This window comes from Alternaria arborescens (genome assembly GCF_004154835.1).
Source record: "Alternaria arborescens strain FERA 675 chromosome Unknown contig_26, whole genome shotgun sequence".
Classification (NCBI taxonomy): Eukaryota; Fungi; Ascomycota; class Dothideomycetes; order Pleosporales; family Pleosporaceae; genus Alternaria; species Alternaria arborescens.
The window spans coordinates 105,744-125,962 of record NW_021167881.1 but is presented as its reverse complement, the minus strand read 5'-3'; the positions used below and the strand labels follow the sequence as shown (position 1 = coordinate 125,962).

Genomic DNA, 20,219 nt, shown 5'->3' with positions numbered 1-20,219 from the left:
AAACGGCATATGTGCGTGTATAGAGATGAATACAAACGGCCTAAAGGTAGATTTTGACTTCCCCTCTTTCTCCCATCTTGTTGAATTTAGAAATGTGGTATGAGAGCGGTTCTGCTATGATAAATGATGCTTGACAACAGCACACATCTCAAGAAAAAGTCAATCCGGCTAGCCTATTGGTTCTGTCGGGTAGATTTTGGCTGGATTTTAAGCTTCAAGGCAGTCCGAAAATGATGTGGTCGAGTCAAATCTGGAGTAGCAATATTCCGTGTGAGGAGTGCTACGAATGACTGGGGGCTGACATCCTTCATTTGCGATACTAAATCCAGGCGCAGGAAGTCATTGTATTGATTCCTCGACAAGACGATATTCCAACTATGCTCCCTAAAATATTCGTACAAGACCGCCACCACTTCCTCTGCCTACCGCCCCTTTGGTTTCTGCCCCTTTCTCCTCTCCCAAACCATGAGATATGCTTCCTTGGTAAACAACGTCTCAGCCCTCTCTTTCTCGACATACAAATCTTGAATACCGTACCACTCCTCTCTCGCTCGATCCTTGACCTGCACTCTCCAAACCTTGCTTTCCTGCTCACCTTCAACACTATCATCCTTTTTCTTGACCGCCTCGTGAGTGATGTTGGCTACAAGATCATACCAGATAGGCTCGCCGGGAGGATAGTCTTGACTCGGCTCGACGTACGGTGACATGTCAAGAGAGTGTACGGGAAACGTGACGATGGTTGGGTTCCGTTCCGAGACGAATTTGTTCTTGGAGAAGCGCTTGATGTTGAAGAGGAGGTAAGGAGGTAAGGGGTGTAGGAGGCGGTAGCGAACACGGTTCTTTGACTTTTCTTGTGGAGTCACGCCGTTGTATTTTGAAAGGATATTGACAAGAGGGACCTGTGGGATGATGTTCTTCTCGAGGGCGTCTTGGAACAGAGGGGCTGCCGGTAGGTCGAGGGTTAGCACGAGGAAACGTGATATCTCGGTTTGAACGGCGGCGTCTTCGAAGCGGAGACGATCACCAGCATCAGCACGCGCAGTAATTTCTTGTTGCTCAATCTTCAGCGTGCCTTGGAACACTTTCTGGATTATGCTGCTGTTGGGTTTTGTTCGCGAGCCGCCGACTGCTAAGTGAAGATTGTTGAGGAACCATGAGAGGAAGTCGACGGGATCTGACTGGTCAGAGAGAGTAAAACGTTTTGATGATCGAAGAGCTATCTCTTGGAGGAGTTCATGGGGTGAGACGTGAGTTTTGAAGGCCCGTGGGTTCCAAATCTTACGGACGAGGGTGCTAAAGCGCTGTGCGAGCTGCGGCCGGGTCGACAAATCTTCCAGCATGAAATAGTTCCGCAAAGGAGAAACATGAGATAGAGCTTGTATCACAACGTTGAAGTAATCGTTCGCTTTGATGTTGTTCATACCAACGAAACCTGGGATATACTCTCGATTGGAGAGGTCCCATGATACCTTGGGCTCCTTGTCTAGCTTCGCAACCTCTTCTTTGTTCATACGTGGATCCACAACGAACTTGATGTCGTCCAACGACTTGGACGTCACTTCGTAGCCCTCTGGGAGCACATAGACCTTCTTTGTCTCCATATTGACGTATACGTGATGGCCCTCCTCCAGCGCGTGGAAGTATGCCTGCGATTTGGGGCCGCGACCTTGGTAGTATTTCCCGCATACTAGACAGGCATACACATTGATGTTGGAGAGGGTAACGGAACATAGTTTCTCAAAGTCGAAGTCGAGGACTTTGCGATTTATCGTATCAAGGTATAGATCTGTGTAGCCGGCTTCTGGGGCGGTCTGGCGTTTCGGCGCAGCGATTGCGGGCTCGTCATCGTCGTCGTTGTCGTTTAATGCGCCGGCTTCCTCAAGCTCGGCATGCTCCTCGTCGTATGCGCCTATGATGTCTACTTTGTCTCGATCTTGCTCGCGCGGTGACATGAGATGACCATTGCTAGTCGCGCCATCGGGCTGAGGGCTCTCCATCTCTTCATCTTCGACCTTGGCGCGCTTTGGTGCTGGAGAAGGCGCGTCGTACATTTCCTCGAGAGGTTCTAGCGCCGGTCGCTTGGACATTTTGCGCAGGGAAAAGTGTTGCGAGAATACGGCAGTCGAGTGGCAGCTGGAAGGAGCTACAAGTCCAGGTCGAATACAGCTGCTCGCGCAATTGGAGTGGTGAAGCAGCGAAAGTTGTAGGCATCCAAAAGGTCACGGGCGCCGGTGGAACCATTGGCCGGGGAAGCTCCGGGCGCAAACACGGCAAACACAGCTTCAACGCGGGCAGGTCGAGAAAAAAGTCGCGTTCAGGCACCACAAACCAACAACCCCACACCTTCCGAGATACCCCTCTTTGCCTGTTTACGAGTGCGTTCAAGATGGTATGTCGCACGCCTCGCTGCAAAAGCAACAAAAGCACTCACTCGCACGCAGTCCAACCCCACCCAGATCTTTGCGGAGGATGTCACAGAGGAGAAGGGCGAGAATGCGCGTCTCTCGGCCTTTGTAGGAGCCATCGCCGTCGGAGACTTGGTCAAGAGCACACTGGGCCCCAAGGGCATGGACAAGATATTACAGTCTGCGTAGGTGCCGCCTCCTGCCCCGCCATATGATGCCTGCACTGACATGTCTCCAGTTCTACCGGCGAGATCATGGTTACAAACGACGGCGCTACCATTCTCAAAGCGATTGCCCTCGACAACGCCGCTGCCAAAGTCTTGGTCAACATCTCAAAAGTCCAAGATGACGAGGTCGGCGACGGAACGACATCAGTCACTGTCCTTGCCGCCGAACTGCTGCGAGAGGCAGAGAAGCTGGTCGACCAGAAGATCCACCCCCAGACTATCATTGAGGGCTACAGGATAGCGAGTTCTGCGGCTCTCAAAGCCCTGGAGAAGATTGCCGTGGACCACAGCAGCGACGAGCAGGCTTTCAGGAAAGATCTCGAGGCCATTGCCCGAACAACTCTGAGCTCAAAAGTGCTCTCGCAGGACCGACAACAGTTTGCGAAACTTGCCGTCGACGCCGTCCTCAAGCTGGGGGGATCGACCGACCTCACGCACATTCAGATCATCAAAAAGGCTGGCGGAAAGCTGAAGGACTCGTACCTGGACGAGGGATTCATCTTGGACAAGAAGTTCGGTGTGAACCAGCCAAAGCGGATAGAAAACGCAAAGATTCTGGTTGCCAACACAGCCATGGACACGGACAAGATCAAGATCTTCGGTGCACGGGTCAAGGTCGACTCGACAGGCAAGCTCGCTGAGCTGGAGAAGGCTGAACGCGAGAAGATGAAGGCCAAGGTGGAGCGCATCAAGGCACACGGCATCAACTGTTTCGTCAACCGACAGCTCATCTACAACTGGCCAGAGCAACTCTTCGCGGATGCTGGCATCTGCTCCATCGAGCATGCCGATTTTGACGGCATTGAGCGCCTAGCCCTAGTCACTGGTGGAGAGATCACTTCGACCTTTGACCACCCAGAGAACGTCAAACTTGGCCACTGCGATCTAGTCGAAGAGGTCATCATTGGAGAGGATGTGTTGATCAGATTCTCGGGCATCAATGCCGGACGGGCATGCACCATTGTCCTCCGCGGTGCAACCGAGCAACTTCTCGACGAGGCCGAGCGATCGCTACACGACGCACTTGCCGTCCTGTCACAGACGATCAAAGAGCCAAGGACAACACTGGGTGGTGGCTGCGCCGAGATGAACATGGCAAAGGCCGTGGCGGAGGCGGCACAAAACGTGGCTGGCAAGAAGGCCATCGCTGTCGAGTCCTTCTCCAAGGCGCTCCAACAACTACCCACCATCTTGGCCGACAACGCTGGTTTCGACTCGAGCGACCTGGTCACACGCCTCCGGAAAGCCGTCTACTCGGGCTTGACCAGCTCAGGTCTGGATCTCCTGTCCCCTGGAGGTGGCATTACGGACATGAGGGAGCTTGGCGTCATTGAGAGCTACAAGCTGAAGCGCGCGGTGGTGTCGTCAGCATCAGAGGCTGCAGAGGTAAGTCTACCCAATACGCGTGATTTGAGCAACGAACTAACACGACTCTAGTTGCTACTGCGAGTAGACAACATCATCCGAAGCGCACCACGGAGACGTGAGCGCATGTAAGGGTGGGGTGAGCAAGCATGATGTCGTCAAGGATTTCGACACTAGATAGAGTGTATACTATGAAAGACATCAATGCATCCAGACGAACATGATGAAGACCAAGCTTCTCCTTTGGTCGTGTCACATATGTGGCAGTGGGGGCGGACACTGCCGAATGTGGAGTGAAGATGCACGCAACGACAGGTTGGGGACTGTGAACAAACAGTTGCTTAGTAGTTGCGAGAGCTACTCAAGTGCTCACATCATCTGTTTCATGTTGTTGTCTCGAATAGGAATCTTAGACTTTTACATGGTACTTGCCGCAGCATGGCAGTCGGACTTGGTAAGAAACATGGGGGGAGTGCAAGCCGGGTGTTCCCCTTCTGACTGTGTCGTAGACCGAGCTGCAGGCAGAGTCGCAGATAGAGTCGGAGGGAGACGAGATATTTGCCAACAAGAACGATGCTTTGAAGTGATATTTGGCCGTGTTGCCGGTACCTGCGTGGATAGCAAAGACGACGGGGCCAAGGTTGGTGCTAAAACAAGGGAAACAGGCGGGCGTGTCGACAAGGAGTTTAGTGGACGGGCTGGCTGACGAGGCCCCGGCGAGACCCCCAGTTTGCGGCGCACGCCCAGACAGTTGCAGCAGCCCCCGCAGGTTAATATCGAGGCCAAAATCACTGCTGCCACAGACCTTCTTCTTCTTCCGCCCAAACCTCATCACCTTCCACTGATGCTCCATCACCCCCGCTCTCGCCGCCTTCCCTAGGCTTCCCACTCATAGACGTACGACCGATCCGCCATGCCGCGTCCGCGCCGGCCGCCCGGTGCTGGCTCGACGCTCACCACGCTCGCCCTTCTCATCATCACGCTTGTGGCAGCTCAGCAGCAGCAACCACTCGACCACCATGTCGGCAACACGTCTCCCCATGCCGAGGTGCACGTGCAGCACGCAAACACAATCAAACCCCACCACGGACACCCCAGCCTCAAAGACACTGTAGGGGACGCCCACAGACGTCATGCCTACACGCCCTTGAACGACCAGAATGTGCGCGCCGTAGCTACCAAAGTTCCTTCTGCTCCAGCCATCAGTGCTGTCAGAGCCCATCCTGCCAGATACGCTGCCTCGGGAGGCCTCATCCCCAGTGCGCGTTCTCTGCAGGATTGGGAAGTTGAGGACTTTGTTCTCTTGGCGACCGTCGATGGCCATATCCACGCACGCGACCGATACAATGGAGAGGAGATCTGGGAGCTGAGCGGAAGGCCCATGTTGGAGACCATCTACAACGTCTCCGAAGACAAGACCAGCCCCCACCACCAGCCCTTTGTGTGGGTCGTCGAGCCTAAAGAGGACGGAGCTCTCTATCTCCTCACTCCAGGCCCCAACCCCCAGCTACAGCACCTGGGTGTCACGGTCAAGCAACTCGCCGAAAGTGCACCCTACTCCAGCGATGACCCGGAACTCCCCGTCGTCTACAACGTCGAGAAGAAGACATTCATGCTTCTCGTCGATGCCGCCTCAGGCATTGTCAAGCAGAGCTTCACTCCGGGCGGCAACTTCCCCTACGACGATAGCTGCGCTCCCGACTCCAAGAACTTCTTCAGCACTCGGGAACGCGATTGCCGTGGCATCATCGACATCGGCCAGACCCAGTACACCATCACCATCCACAACAAGAAGACCAACGAGCATATATGCACGCTCAAATATGCAGAGTGGAACCCAAACAGCAGAGACAAGGATTTGCAGTCCCAGTACGATCAGACCCTGGACAAGCAGTACATTTATACCATGTACAACGGCGAAGTCATTGCCTTTGACTACAAGCGACCGAGATCGCACCAGCGTCCCCTCTACAGACAACGTCTGCCTTACCCGGTAGCACGTGTCTTTGACGTCGCTCGGCCCCTAAACGATCAGTCAAACGAGCCGCCCCTCGTTTTGCTCCCACAACCAGCCGGCCCCATCTTCTCGGATGACAAAGCCAACCACGTCCTGCTCAACACGACCGAATCGGGGGCTTGGTATGCTCTTTCAGAAGTCAATTACCCCGCAGTCACCGACGGCGCACCCGACGCAGCTTGCTACAAGCAGAACCAGGTATCATACGACTGGGACTCAGCCTACGTGTTGCCGGATAGGAGAAGCCTTATTGGTGTCCACAGGCTGGACTACAGGATCCCCAGCCAGCAGGCACAACTGCCAGGCATCGCCGCCACGACTTACTCTCCAACCTTGAACGGTCAAGTCGTGTCTAATCCGCCTGTGACATCACCTCATGAAAACCCTCAACAGCAAACGATTGAAGGGCCGCCTCAAACGCAGACGGCAAAAGCATCCATCACACTCTTTGTTTCCTTTATGATTGCCGTTGTCGTTTTGGGAGCTACTGTGAAACCAACAGTACGACAGTCCTCCTTGAGCTACCTCAACAGACTTTTGCATCCAGCCAAGGCCACTCTGTCACCGACTCCACTGTCTGCCTCTACCGAGCTGGAAATCGATCAACCCGTAAAACAGGAGACTCTAACAGTGCCTGTTAGCGGGGACGTCGTCCCTGAGAAGCCAAATGTAGAAAGTGTAGTAGAGGCTGATATCGTCGCCCCTGTTGCTGAGGAAGTCAAGGAGAAGAAAGTGACTTTCAACGTCCCCGATGACGAAGATGAAGATCTTTCACCTCTCTCTAGAACCACGACGGTTGAACGTGGCTCTCCTAGTGAAGACGAATCTACCCTAACTGGTTCCACACTCAACGCGGATGCTCAACCCATGACTAGCAGTATCGACGACATTTCGCAGGACCCATCCGCCGCGCCCGCGACTCCTAAGAAGAAGAAAGCACATCGGGGTAGACGTGGTGGACGCAAGCTCAGCAAGAATCAACAAAAAGAAGAAGACGAGGTAAATCGCATCGTGGACGCAGCTAAGCAACTCGAGGTTGGGCCTCGCCTGCAACCCGATGAACTTACTGTGAGTGGTGGCGATGTACAGAATGTCTCCGAGATCAAACGGATCGGCAAGTTGACGATCGACCAAGATCGTCTTCTTGGCAACGGAAGTGGAGGAACGTTTGTCTTTGAGGGTAAATGGAAGGTATGTTGAACAAGTCAATCTGTTACGATTGAGCATGTCGGCCGTCCAGCAATGACGGTTTCCACGCATTCTCGATGAGTATCTCATACTAATTCTCTTTGCAGGAAGTCAAGGTGGCTGTCAAACGCATGTTACCACAGTACTTCGGACTCGCAGAGCAAGAGGTGAAACTATTACAGAACAGCGACCCGCACCCGAACGTTATTCGATACTTTGACGATGAGAGGGATGAGAACTTCTTATATATCGCCGTCGAACTCTGCCAAGCTAGTCTGTTTGACCTTTACAAGGACGGTCGTCCAGGAGAGGAACTTTCTGAAAGCCACCAGCAGTTGGTGAACAAGATCAGCGGGAAAGCTGCAGGTTGTCTGTACCAACTCGCTGCTGGATTGAATCACCTTCACCATCTTCGCATCATCCACCGCGACATCAAACCCCAGAACATACTGATTGCACAGCCGTTAATCACCTCCAAGGACGATGTACGGCTAGTGATATCTGATTTCGGACTCTGTAAGACGCTGCCTGACAACGTCAGTACCCTTGTCGGAACGACTGGCAATGCAGGCACGGTTGGCTGGAAAGCGCCTGAGCTTATCTCGCAACCGAAGGAGTTGGCCAATGGCAGCTCCCAAGGCTTCTCTCGCGATTCATCAAGCTCCACAGACCCGGTCGCGCAAGGCGTCAAGCGAGCCGTTGACATATTTTCTCTGGGCTGCGTTTTCTACTACGTCCTCACCGGTGGCTGCCATCCTTTCGATGACGAAGAAGGCTGGATGCAGATTCGCGAATACAACATCAAAAAAGAGAAGTCCAATCTCGATCGCCTGCTTCTTGGTGCCGATTCCGTAGAGCCCCATCGTCTCATCCATTGGATGCTGCGACCCAGGCCCGAAGACCGCCCCAACGCCTTGCAAGTCATGAACCATCCCTTTTTCTGGGACGATCAGAAACGCCTTGATTTCCTGTGCGACTGCTCGGATCATTGGGAACGTGAACCCAGAGACCCACCATCGGAACACCTGGCAGTGCTGGAAGAATATTCGGAAGACGTATTGGATCATAGACGCAACTTCCTCGCCAAACTTGACCAGAGTTTCATCAACTCGCTCGGAAAACAGCGCAAGTATACGGGCGATAAGATGCTGGACCTGTTGAGAGCGCTCAGGAACAAGAAAAACCACTACGAGGATATGGAGGATGCAATCAAGGCCAAGGTGGGGCCATTGCCGAGTGGCTATCTGAGATATTGGACGGTCAAGTTCCCGCAGCTGCTGATGAGCTGTTATGACGCGGTGTTGCGATGTGATCTGGAGCGCGAGCCGCGATTTAAGAAGTATTTCGAGAGCATGAAGTAGTGGACGAAGAATGTTATTGCGATTGATGCACACAAAGACCGAACATGATTGTTTGTCCATTCGTTTGGATTTGCTGTAGCCCTCTGATGAAGACCATGTGCTACCTCTTCAATCGACTGCCATCCAGCTCCGCTAAACTCGCCTTTACCATGTCCGGGTTGTTGTTCAACAGCTCTTGCACCCTCTTTTCGAAAGCCTTGATCATGAATTCTGCCACCTTGGGCGCGACGCCCCCACTCAAGGCCGCGTACATGGGATTTGCAAAAGCAAACTCTACCGCCAAACTAACCTGTGTCTGGTCGTTCTGGATAGACTCGACAGTCCACGTGCTCCGTAGATGGGTAAGCAAACCATTTTCGCCTTGTTTCCTCTCTGTTCCCTGCTTCTCCCCATCTAAGTGATGGGCGATATCGTCAATCTTCAAGCTCGTTTCCGTGTTCCCGCCTACACTTTCCACATAGCGTCCCGGTATGCAATACACCCTACTCACGAAACTCTCGGTTATGCCACCAAAGCCGCTCGTCAAGATGCCTTCTGATGGCCACCGCCGGCCATGAACTTTATCTGGTGCCGACCACTTCGTTATGTCGCTGCGTTGGCAGTAGGGCAGGAAGTTTTGGTAGTTGGGTACGTCGGCTATGATGGAGTAGACGGGGTCCGAGGGGTAAGGGAGAGTCCGTACGGCGGTCAGGATTTGAGGTGGCGAGGACGAGGATGGGAGAGCGGAGTTTAGTGCTTCGAAAGGGTTGGGGAGGAAAGTTCGCCGTTGGGGGAGGCGCTGGGGAAGACGCGTATAGCGGTGCACCGATGGGCGAGCGGATCGCAAGGATGCCATTGTGAATCTAGAGCAGTGGACAGCGGAGGTTGTATTGAGAGTGTCACCTCGACATGATACCCAAGGTTTTCCGAATGCCTGGAATCGATGAGCGCATCAACCTTCAGTTGAGTGTGGATTCGCGCCGCTAGGAGATGCGGCTCTGCAATGACGCTGTCAGGGACCGCGGCCGCTAAACCCCTCTCGACATTAGCGGCTGAAATTTCCCCTCCATGAATTATCCCCATGCCCCGCGTACGCGACTCTAACAAAAGTTGGCCACGGCTGCGAAAATGGATGCCATAGAAAGCGCAAACACAGACGCCATGAACGGCCCAAGTCCTCAGGATAGTGGCGACTCGAGATTCCAGACGGACAACACCATGTCAAGAAAGCCACAGCCTAAACAGCAATTATCCAAAGCAATGGAACATATGCGCTTCGCAGTCACAGTCGATCCTATACCGCATACTTCGACTTCCACGCCACCGCCAGAAGCCTCCGATGCCGCATCTCCACCCACGCAACAAGGCCCCGAGAACGACGCTTACGGAGTACCTGCTTCTCTACAGCCTGTCCGCGCACCACCCTCTCGCTCCCACGACCCTGGCAACAACCAAAAGCGCAGTGATCCTTTCGCATTCGGCTCGCGCTACCTCGAGGAAGGCGACAACATCTTCGAATTCAATGCCTGGGACCACGTAACCGTCGACTCCAACTACCTTGCCTTCTCCGAAGAACAATATTCCAAACAACGGCAAGAGCCCGTCTCCGAGTTTGATCGCAAACGTTACAACGACCAGCCCGAGAAATGGTGGAACCAATTCTACAAGAACAACAAGACAAATTTCTTCAAGAACCGCAAATGGCTGGCGCAGGAATTCCCGATACTAGAGGAACTGGGTGCAGAAGACGGACCCGAGGCTACCTTGTTGGAAGTTGGCGCTGGAGCGGGCAACAGTGCGTTTCCCATCTTGCAGAGGAGCCAAAACAAGAGGCTGAAGATACACGCATGCGATTTCTCCAAAAAGGCAGTCGAGCTTATACGTAACCACGAACTCTACGACCCGGAACGCATACAAGCCGACGTATGGGACGTAGCCGCATCGCCCGACTCTGAAAACGGCGGTCTCCCTCCAGGGCTCACAGAAGGCAGCGTGGATGTCGTACTCATGATATTCATCTTCAGTGCCCTAAATCCCAAGCAATGGGACCAAGCCGTCCGCAATATCTGGAGGGTCCTCAAGCCAGGCGGCCAGGTCCTGTTCCGCGACTACGGACGCGGCGATCTAGCTCAGGTCCGCTTCAAAAAAGGCCGGTACATGGAAGAAAACTTCTACGTCCGCGGCGACGGCACGCGAGTCTACTTCTTCGAGCAGTCTGAGCTCGAGGACATTTGGGGTGGAGCAGCCAGGAAACGCGATACGACGGTTGGCAATGTGGCGGATACAACAATATCCCAGACAGAGGCTGAGGGCGTCATCGCGGATAAGATTGAGAGTCTGTCACTTCATGATCCGGATTCGCAGACGAGAGAGCAGAGTCATGATGACGTTAATGATCCCGAGACCCCCAGACCGGGTTTTGAGGTTGCGCACATTGGCGTTGATAGACGTATGCTGGTGAATAGGCAGAGGAGGTTGAAAATGTATAGGTGTTGGATGCAGGCTGTGTTTCGCAAGGCGGGCATGGAGAGTGAGGTGCCGACAAGTACGTTGAGGCAGGATAAGGAGGAGGAGGAGGAGGGTGGGGAAGGTGTAGCGGATGAACAAGGAGAGAGCCAGGTGAGCAAAGAGGACGCCGTGGAAGGAGGGGGCGTCAAGGTCTGAGGACCTGTGTCTTGAAGACTGGAATACAAGGATCTGCATGGATGGGATGAAGATGAATGATACCATAACCTCTGAGACATGAAAAGATGCAAAAGCACAAAAGTTCGGTCTTTAACCCATTGATGAATCTTGGGAATCACTGTCATATGGAAGTGCATCATGTTGAAATCGTACTGCATTTCTGGTGTACAGCTGTTATGCCCCTGAAAGAAGCCGGCTATGCTACGCTAAAAGACTATTGCTCATAACACGAGCGATGATGCATGCGCAAGAACTTTGGCGCCACGCTTCGCAAAACAAGTAGACAAACACAGAGCCTCAATCGAGGATGTCACAATATGATCCGTAATCAAGCCCCATTCCATGCGACCGGACCCAAAAGCACAACAACAGCGTCTTTTCAGTTTCCCTCCAGGATGCCCTTGAGGATGCCAGCTCCAGGCCCCACGAGTGAATCCGCCAACTCTTTCTCTCCAACAACGCTAGCAACCCTGCGATCCTCGACAACAACCCCAGGAAAAGCTTTACCCCTCCCCCTGCGACTAGGCGTGCCAGCGCCAACATCCAGCGACCCAGCTTTACCCTCCACCGCAGAAACAAGCGACAGTGTCTCCAAACTGCCTACGATATCTCTGAACTCAGTGCTCGTAAGAGGATGTAGAATGTTCTCTCGCTTACACAGCGCGGTGTAGGCTTCAAAAAGTTCTTTGATGGTAGGAGATGTAGTGTGGGATCTTGACGGTGTGGCTAGAATGCTGTCGGCAGCGGTGGCACGCTTCCTTTTTTCAATGGCGGAGAGCGAGCAGAGGACGGCTTTTTGTTGGAGGTTCAGGTTTCGCAGACGCTGACTTGTGCCGTTGCTGAACACTGCTGCTGTGATCTTGGCCATGTGGGCAATGGTGGCGCGGGGTGCGGTTTCGACAGTGAGGGAGCCCAGGGAGGCGGCGATGATGCTGTTCAGGTCTTTGGTTTTGGTGGGTGAGCGCACGGCTGAGCAGGAGAGGTTGACTTTTTCAACTAGAGGGGTTTTCGAGGGCGAGGGCGTGGGTGATGGCGTGATTTCTGTGGCTTTTTTCAAGTGTTGGTCGCGCGTGTCGGCTTCGATGAGGTCGATTGCCCGCCGGCAGATGTCGAAGGCTTTGCGTAGGTCGCCGGATTGGGCGGCTACTTTCTTGGAGAGGAATATGATGGCGGTTGGGTGGATGAATGGTAGTTGGGTTGAGCCTGCTGGGAGAAGGGCCTTCAGCTTTGAGGTAATAACAGAGGATATTTGTGTGGCGTTGTATGGGAGGAACGGCAGTAGTTGCGGCTTGAGACCGCGAGCCTTGAGTCTCGGGAGGAATCGATCTGTGAGATCCAGCGCGTTCGCAATGCCAACTAGCACAAGGCCCGATTCTTTCTGTAACGACCACTCAAAGATGTTGTAGAAGAGCTCAATGTCCAAGTCCAGCAGGTGGTCCACTTCATCGAGCGTAACGACGTAAGATGTCTTCCGTTGCATGAAAACAGTCCTAAGCGCATCCATCTCGTCGCCCTCTGCGATCTCAGTGATGTCGACGAATTCCTCTAAAAGGGTTCTGTAGAGATCTGTGGCGTTCTTGACGCTCATACAATTGATGTATCCGGTCCTAACGGCTTCATCCGATGAGACTGTACGACAGACATCGTTGACGAAAGCGCTCTTGCCGGTGCCTGGCGGACCGGAGACGTATATGCAGCCCGATGTCTTCGTCTTAGTTCGTGTTGTGATGAACGTGTCGAGTTCCTTCCTTTCATTTTCGCGACCAAACAATGCAGTTGGGGCAGAGCCTCTTGCAAATACCTGACGCGCTTCATTGTAGATTGTCGGCCCTGTGTTTCGTGGAGTGCCTGGGGTGTGTGGTGTGCGCGGTGTCAAAGGTCGACCGGCAATGATGAGTCGGTGCCTGGGTGTGACGGCAACTTTGCCGGCAAGCGCGTCGCGATGTCTCGGTGTCGAAGGAGTAGGCGCAAAGTTTTCTGGGATGTCCACGAGCGCCTTCTGCGGGGAGTTCTCCTTGGCTGCTGAAACGGGGAGTCTTGTACATTGTGAGGCATACTTTGCGGGAGTTGTGCCTGTCTTCCTTCCGCGTTTTATCGACGCCTTCTCCTCGGGCTCATCCACGTCCATTGCATCCTCGTCGCGCACATTTTGCTTCTTTGGAGTGACGAAGGGATTCTCAATCTCCCCTTCGTCGTGTATAACGAACTGAGTCCTCCGCTTTGCGCGCGTTGCGATGTTTAATTTTGACTCTGTAGAGCGCGTTAGGGACGTGTTGTCCGAGGAACCGCGACCAGAGCCGCTGTGGCTCGTACCTGAAGCTTCTATGCGTGCAGAGCTGCGAGTCCTCTTGCCGAGAACGGTAGAGGCCATCTTGGGTATGCTGTGGGAAGGTGCGAGGGGTGCGTTGCAGTTGCCGAGACTGTGAGAGCGTCAATCATGGAAGGAGCTGAGCGGCACACGAAGCACGCGCGACGCGTAAAGTGGTGGTCGGTGCGCGTCCCGCCCCAAAAGTCTTCTAACCCATCTTGTCACGCGCCTTTCTCCGCCTCCCACATATCTTACCAACATGGCCCAGCATCACTCAGTCAGCGGTGAATATGTCACGCGAACCTCGGGCTTGTCGAGCTGTTTGCTGCGAAACCCCTGCGCCTCATAACAACTCTCCACCGAGATCATGTCACTCTTCAACGCCTGGTCCACATCTACTGATCCTGGACTGACGTGCAGAGCATGACTACTGTCTCACCACTGCCACTTCGTTTGCGTGGTACAATTGGGTTGCCTTTTCGTTCTGCCAATCCTTGTGGTGGTGCAAGAAGCAGGGCTGGTATTAAGCGTGCGACGTGAGCAAGCACAATGGCCAGCAGTATAAGGACCTTCGCACACAGTAGCCATATCATAGTCACCTCTTCTACTTCACCGCTGTCTTCGCACTGCCTTTTCATCATTTCACAGCGTGGTTTGCTGGGCATTGCCAACAAAGAGAACACGAAATGCCATATCAGACATACCCGTGGTGGTCGAATGACTTTGATTTCTTAGATTCACATGCGCGCTGTACCAATCCTCGATCGTCTCGAAGGCTGCAAGCTCCATGGTGGGCGTTCTCAGAGCTCGCAGCATGGACCTTCTGCGAGTTTTGTGTTACTCATGACAACATTGTACGCTACATGCTACCCGTCTAGCCTTTTCTGATTACGCACGCCTAACAATGTGTAGCCGAGTCTGGAAGAGGGCCTCTTTGAGCTGAGAATGCTAGCACCACCATATTTCGACCACGTCCTGGAGGCATACGAATGTATCCATCACTGCTACAAGCACGGTTTCGATCAACATGGCCCGGAGTTTTATTATGTGTCGCGTGAGATAGAGAGGCTGTCAAAGTTATTACGCAAATTGTACTTTGCAACAGGTATGCATGAGTTGGCTTCATGGTCGGACCAGTTGACGTACATGGGAAGGGACACACAAATGAGTTCCAGACGTTTTTGATCCAGCCCAATGTCTAAGCATCGGAACAATCGTGGATCGTTGATGCCGCTGATTATGTTCTAGACATAGATGCTTGGACTGCCGGTGTTGAACTCAACTTGCGCTCATATCGGATGCCTTGGATCACGCTCAAGAGATTGGCTGCGGTCGCTGTTTGTAGACTGACATTCGATATACGTTAGACATGTCACTGCTGCTATCTTTCCTGAGTATGCGATCGTTCTTTGACAAGTCGAGCGGTGTGGCGATCATGACCTCGAAGTGAAGAACAAAAAATGGCTACTGAACGTGAAACAAGCCAGCTTGTCGTACAAAAGATTGCACATGACAGCTCTAGCTGTAGTTTTACGAATGCTCTGGCCATGTATCGAATATCTCTGGTGTGACGCCGCTCTCCAACTATCGCACCAGAACAACTCATTAACTTCTACCATGATTGGGTCTTTCCGCTGGAAAACGTACGTAATTGTTCTAATAGTAATATATTCCCCGTTCAACTGATTAAGAGGAATCAGCAAGCAGGACTTGTATACTGGGGTACTATGCACGTTGTACCTATACGCAGGCGATGGACCCCCTGCGAATGCGTGAGTGGCCATTTGGCAAAAGCATTGCAGGCTAGAGATTGCCCGAACGCAAGTGCGGCTCCGAGAGATGCAATGAGAAAGTGGCGGCCAAGTAGGACAGGAAGGTCATCTACACAAGATGTAAACTGTATTCGCTTAATAGGAACGTGGAATTAACGTATTGACTATCATAGCATTCCTGCTTGTAGTGCCGGACATCGGAAGAATACAGGAAGCAAGAGAAGCTGTTAACCTGCGAGCGTCATATGTCTTAGTCCTTCTCTCATGCACAAGCAAGTAGAGCGGTGAATTTGTTTGCTCCCTCGCTAATACCGCCTTGCCTCTGTCAATCCTGCGATCCAATTGGACGCCACCCTCGTACCGACTGCCACCACGACCAATTCTCTCCGATATTTGTTTATTCAGGTTGTCACAAGCCAAGATCAGCACACTACCCCTTGATACACGGTAATGCCGTCTTACGACGCTACTCGTGAGACAATGCGCGCTCGGTTCTTCAAGGAAATGGGCGAGGCCACCTCCGATGCAGAGCGCGGCCGGGCGATCCAGTCTATGGCCGAAGTATCTCACCAAGCAGAGTGCATTCGCTCCGTGCAGCAAGTCGTCCATAGTCTCCCCAATGTCTGCCAGACCGACCTAAAGATTGCGTTGCAGGCTACTAAGATAGAAGAACGCATCCTCATCCTATACGCGGATTCCATGACCAACGCTATTGAGATCCAGGTCGTGAAGAAGGCCTAGTCTAGTTGACTACAAGACTATACTTAGCCGCCCACAGAGCACATGATACGGCTTTCGAAGCTGATGCTCGTAATCCTGCTTATACTGTCCCTTTGGCCATAGAAAAGTTTGTAGCGAAGGATGAGAGGGCATACATGACCATGACAACGAGATGAAATTCAGAGACATTCATGGCGATGAAGTTGGAAGCTCAAGCTCTAGAAATTGCGGTATTGATAGGAAAGGTCCTAGAAGCTCAGATCCAACCTTGAAGAACAACGACCCTAAACCTGCGTAGAGGATGTGTGAGTGGGACAAGGATCGCAGCAACAACAGCATCAGCAGCAGCAGTGACAACGACAAAACGTAGAATGGAAAACGCAAGCGAAAAGCAGGCTACTAGAGAAGGCAATGATGGGACGTCTCGATTTGAAACGATGTACGTAGATGGCGTGGCGAACGACAAGACGGGGGCGATCTTCAGCTGTTGGGGAATGCGTGGAAACGCAGGCTGTTCTATTTGCAGAGTTCCAGAAGCACGTAGGTAGCATCGGCGACCAAATGTTGGAACCGACAGGTAGCTATGAAAAGCTTGTTTGCTGGATCACTTTCGCCTGTTATTGTTTCTTGCGGGGTGCATTGCCGTACCAAGCTTTCGGAAGGGATGCGCCGCCCCTGAGTCGCCAACCGTGCGTGACACTTCAATCATGATACAACCACACTTTCTTGCTAACTTAAGACATTCTTTTGTCGATACAGTGCAATCGATTGTACTTTTTTGCCTCGAAATCTGTGAGAGCGGCCGTATTATGTAACGAAGGCGCTTGGATGCACGTCGCTGGGATGTGGAGCTGAATTCCCCTCGCACATATGCAGAAGAGAACCGTGCCGCCGATCATGTCCTTCCTAGCGCACGGCGTGCATCAAAGCAACACCGCGATATTGTTTCTTCAGCCTGCTCAACAGAACCGATGTCTGAGGCATAGCTCCTCATCGCTAAGGACGCGAGCCAGCTATGGTGTGATGACTGCACGAACCCCCTTAGGGGTGTTGTGCTACCGTATAGGCATGGGCCAACAGACGGGCATATAATCCGCAGAGACCTGCATTTCGGTATCTGCACGCTCGTTTACTTTCTTTCCGAGTCAACATGAAGTGGACATCGTCTCTAACGTTTGGTGCTGCCGTCTTGGCCTCTCTCGCGACGGCACAAGATACGCCGACAAACGATCGCCAACCCACAGTGAGCGCGCCGTACGAGAACCCATGGAAGGCATTGTCGGAAGAAGAAGCTGCTAGTGTCAATGAGCTTCTACAGGAGAGAATGAGCTTGACAGGCAACACAGGATCCAGCCGAGATAACTTTGTGTGAGTCTGGCAATCCAAAACATCACTGTGCCTACTAACACCATCTCAGCGTACAGCTTTCCCTTCTTCATCCCAACAAGACGGACACTCTACCCTTTCTCGACAACAATGCTACCGCACCAAGGCGTTATGCGCGAGCAACTATTCAAAGCGGTACCACCAACTCGACGGAGAAATACTGGCAAGAGTATTTGGTAGGGCCGCTACCAGCAACAAACGCCACTGCGGTTGAACCGTTGACATTTCCTTTCCAAAACTCTCAACCGGGACGAACTCCCATGCATCCTTTGTACTCACCTAATGAAGCATCAAGTTTCTTCACGAGGTTCTCAACAGAGGTCGAGGATATCTCAATGCAACTGTTCAACACTGTAAGTTAGAACACATACGCACTAGGTAACAGCAAAAGCTTACATGTCTAGACTTTCTTTACTGGTAGCATTGGTCTCCGGCTCGGTAGTCCCTTCTGGGATGAAGAAGGCCGAATAATTTCCTGGGCGGCGGCGTTTGCGGATCCAGGTACCAAACTTAGCAGTGTTACAGTGGAGCCGCTCGGTTTTGCTGTAAAGTTTGATTTGACTGGACAAAATTCGGACAATTGGAACGCTGTTGGCTGGTACTCGAAAGGAGAGTTTTACGCCAGTACTGACGACTTCCGTGCCGCAATCAACAAGCCCGACTACCAGAAACCACCACCGAATGTGCTGGGTAACTGGACGTCCACTGACAGGCAGGGAACGCCCATGCCCTTGGACCATCTACCACCGCCAGCGTCTATCGCTCAAGGAGACCAGCGATTCAAGATTGATGCTGAGGAGGGATATATATCATGGATGGACTTTACGTTTTACCATGCTGTCTCCCAGGATCTTGGCCTCTCGCTGTTCGACATCAAATACAAAGGCCGACGTATCATTTACGAGTTGTCTTTGCAAGAAGCTCTGACGTCCTACTCCGGAACCGATCCTTTCCAATCGCAAGCAACCTTCTTCGACACTACAAGTGGTATGGGCTCGACACTACAACCTCTTATCAAGGGTTACGACTGCCCTAGCCATGCGACATATCTCCCTGCGACATGGACCGAAGGCGATACACTCAAGACTCAAGCGGATGCTATATGCATATTTGAGTTTGATGCTGGCTACCCGATCCGCCGCCACTCTTTCTCACCAGCCGCACCACACACCAGTGTAGCAAAGAATATCCAATTTGTCATGCGTACCGTAGCCACAGTAGGCAACTACGACTTCATGATCGACTACAGCTTCTTCTACGACGGAGGCATCGAAGTATCCTCTCGCTTTTCTGGATATATTGCGGCTGCCTATTGGGATGGCCAACCGGAGTACGGCTTCCACATCCATGACTTTCTCTCAGGTAGCTCACACGACCACACCCTCACATTCAAGGTGGACTTGGATATCAACGGAAGGAAGAACAGTGTGCAGAAACTGCAATTTGTGCCAACTTCCACGACATATCCCTGGAGTCAAGGTCGAGTATACAACACTTTTAAAGCCGAGCGATCATGGGTAGCCAGCGAGAGCGAATCCAAGATCAATTGGGCGGAGAACGATAACACATTGTACGCCATTGTGAACAGGGATACACCGAACCCATACGGCGAATACCCGGGTTACAGAATCAAGAGAGCTGCCGGTACAATCCATCTCACACAAACTAACTCGACAAACACTGGCAAGACGGGTGCCTTTGTGACGCACGACTTTTACGTTACTCAGCAAAAGGAGACGGAGCCGAGGGCTGCGGATGCCAACAACCAGTTTAACAAAAATGATCCCTTGGTAGATTTTGCATCCTTCTTCGATGAGGAGACTTTGGAGCAGGAAGACTTGTTCGTAACCCCATTCCTTATCAGTATCGCGGCTGATGATATATAACACCTTACTAACAAGACACAGAGTACTCTGGTTCAACCTTGGCATGCACCACCTCCCGCATACTGGCGATTTGCCAAACACAATGTTTAGCTCTGCGCATTCTGCCATGCGATTCGAGCCACTTAACTACCTCGTCGGCGATCCATCTGTCTCGAGCAACCAGCAAGTTAGGATCGAATACGACGACCAAGGTGCTGTTACGAGCGTGGATGAGTTTGGCAAGATGGCTGCCAATACGACTTGCGCTTGATCTGCTTCGAGGTGGAGAATTGTATGCTATCAGGCTTGTACTACTTTGTTGTTTCTGAACTGTCCATAATCATTTTCTTTTCTCAAATGCTATCACTAGACTCTCTTTCTTATCTATCCAACCTTTCGCTCTCCACATGATGTGCATAGTCCCGCATGGTTAGCTTGTTCGGCTTTCTAGCATTGATCCTATATCTAGTCATGTACGCATCGCTTCGCCTAACAGGGATTGTGTCCCTCCTCAGAAACGCCTCTTCGTATACGCACATGCGGTAAAAACCTGTTGCGGATGAATCAAGTTGTGGCGAAGCTGTGCTGCATCACGCAAGGTCCAGTCCCTGGCTTTACAACCCTTCGTCCTCAACATTGAGTAGGTCTTGTTTCCAACAGGCACTACGCCAAATGCTGGCAATGGCTTCAGGTGTACTAAATCACATGCGATTCTAGGCCTCTGATTGCCAAGGAGGTGAACACGTAACACGCATGCAGCGTATGGGTCATGACGAGGTCTATCCCGTACTAACAATGTGTTCAGGTATCGTGCGCACTCCTACCGGGATGGTCGCCAGCTGTTCCTACTTTAGATCGATGCCGAAGATATATAGAGTAGAAGTAGAAAAATGAGACATAATTACAACTGTCTGTATTGATGTCTTTAAACAAAAAAA

At 52.3% G+C, this 20,219-nt stretch overlaps 9 protein-coding genes across 9 annotated transcripts; 5 read left to right on the top strand and 4 right to left on the bottom strand.

Moving 5' to 3' along the window:
• Positions 1 to 422: 422 nt before the first annotated feature.
• On the bottom strand, positions 423 to 2,090 carry AA0111_g9293 (putative mRNA-splicing protein; the record flags this gene model as incomplete). The annotated part of the gene is made up of 1 exon (XM_028655835.1): positions 423 to 2,090. The coding sequence occupies one exon, from the start codon at positions 2,088 to 2,090 to the stop codon at positions 423 to 425; it is 1,668 nt and encodes a 555-aa protein (XP_028503127.1).
• Positions 2,091 to 2,389: 299 nt separating this feature from the next.
• Positions 2,390 to 4,132, top strand: AA0111_g9292 (putative T-complex protein 1 subunit beta; the record flags this gene model as incomplete). Its single annotated transcript, XM_028655834.1, has 4 exons — positions 2,390 to 2,392; positions 2,445 to 2,593; positions 2,647 to 4,021; positions 4,073 to 4,132. The coding sequence occupies 4 exons, from the start codon at positions 2,390 to 2,392 to the stop codon at positions 4,130 to 4,132; spliced, it is 1,587 nt and encodes a 528-aa protein (XP_028503126.1).
• Positions 4,133 to 4,913: 781 nt separating this feature from the next.
• AA0111_g9291 (hypothetical protein) lies at positions 4,914 to 8,566 on the top strand (the record flags this gene model as incomplete). The annotated part of the gene is made up of 2 exons (XM_028655833.1): positions 4,914 to 7,208; positions 7,313 to 8,566. The coding sequence occupies 2 exons, from the start codon at positions 4,914 to 4,916 to the stop codon at positions 8,564 to 8,566; spliced, it is 3,549 nt and encodes a 1,182-aa protein (XP_028503125.1).
• A 100-nt stretch (positions 8,567 to 8,666) lies between these two features.
• On the bottom strand, positions 8,667 to 9,401 carry AA0111_g9290 (hypothetical protein; the record flags this gene model as incomplete). Its single annotated transcript, XM_028655832.1, has 1 exon — positions 8,667 to 9,401. One exon carries the CDS (start codon positions 9,399 to 9,401, stop codon positions 8,667 to 8,669), a length of 735 nt encoding a protein of 244 aa, XP_028503124.1.
• Positions 9,402 to 9,673: 272 nt separating this feature from the next.
• On the top strand, positions 9,674 to 11,209 carry AA0111_g9289 (hypothetical protein; the record flags this gene model as incomplete). Its single annotated transcript, XM_028655830.1, has 1 exon — positions 9,674 to 11,209. One exon carries the CDS (start codon positions 9,674 to 9,676, stop codon positions 11,207 to 11,209), a length of 1,536 nt encoding a protein of 511 aa, XP_028503030.1.
• A 400-nt stretch (positions 11,210 to 11,609) lies between these two features.
• Positions 11,610 to 13,601, bottom strand: AA0111_g9288 (hypothetical protein; the record flags this gene model as incomplete). Its single annotated transcript, XM_028655829.1, has 1 exon — positions 11,610 to 13,601. One exon carries the CDS (start codon positions 13,599 to 13,601, stop codon positions 11,610 to 11,612), a length of 1,992 nt encoding a protein of 663 aa, XP_028503031.1.
• Positions 13,602 to 14,180: 579 nt separating this feature from the next.
• AA0111_g9287 (hypothetical protein) lies at positions 14,181 to 14,327 on the bottom strand (the record flags this gene model as incomplete). The annotated part of the gene is made up of 1 exon (XM_028655828.1): positions 14,181 to 14,327. The coding sequence occupies one exon, from the start codon at positions 14,325 to 14,327 to the stop codon at positions 14,181 to 14,183; it is 147 nt and encodes a 48-aa protein (XP_028503036.1).
• Positions 14,328 to 15,760: 1,433 nt separating this feature from the next.
• Positions 15,761 to 16,051, top strand: AA0111_g9286 (hypothetical protein; the record flags this gene model as incomplete). Its single annotated transcript, XM_028655827.1, has 1 exon — positions 15,761 to 16,051. One exon carries the CDS (start codon positions 15,761 to 15,763, stop codon positions 16,049 to 16,051), a length of 291 nt encoding a protein of 96 aa, XP_028503037.1.
• Positions 16,052 to 17,180: 1,129 nt separating this feature from the next.
• AA0111_g9285 (hypothetical protein) lies at positions 17,181 to 19,552 on the top strand (the record flags this gene model as incomplete). The annotated part of the gene is made up of 4 exons (XM_028655826.1): positions 17,181 to 17,398; positions 17,448 to 17,769; positions 17,821 to 19,256; positions 19,324 to 19,552. The coding sequence occupies 4 exons, from the start codon at positions 17,181 to 17,183 to the stop codon at positions 19,550 to 19,552; spliced, it is 2,205 nt and encodes a 734-aa protein (XP_028503038.1).
• Positions 19,553 to 20,219: the final 667 nt, after the last annotated feature.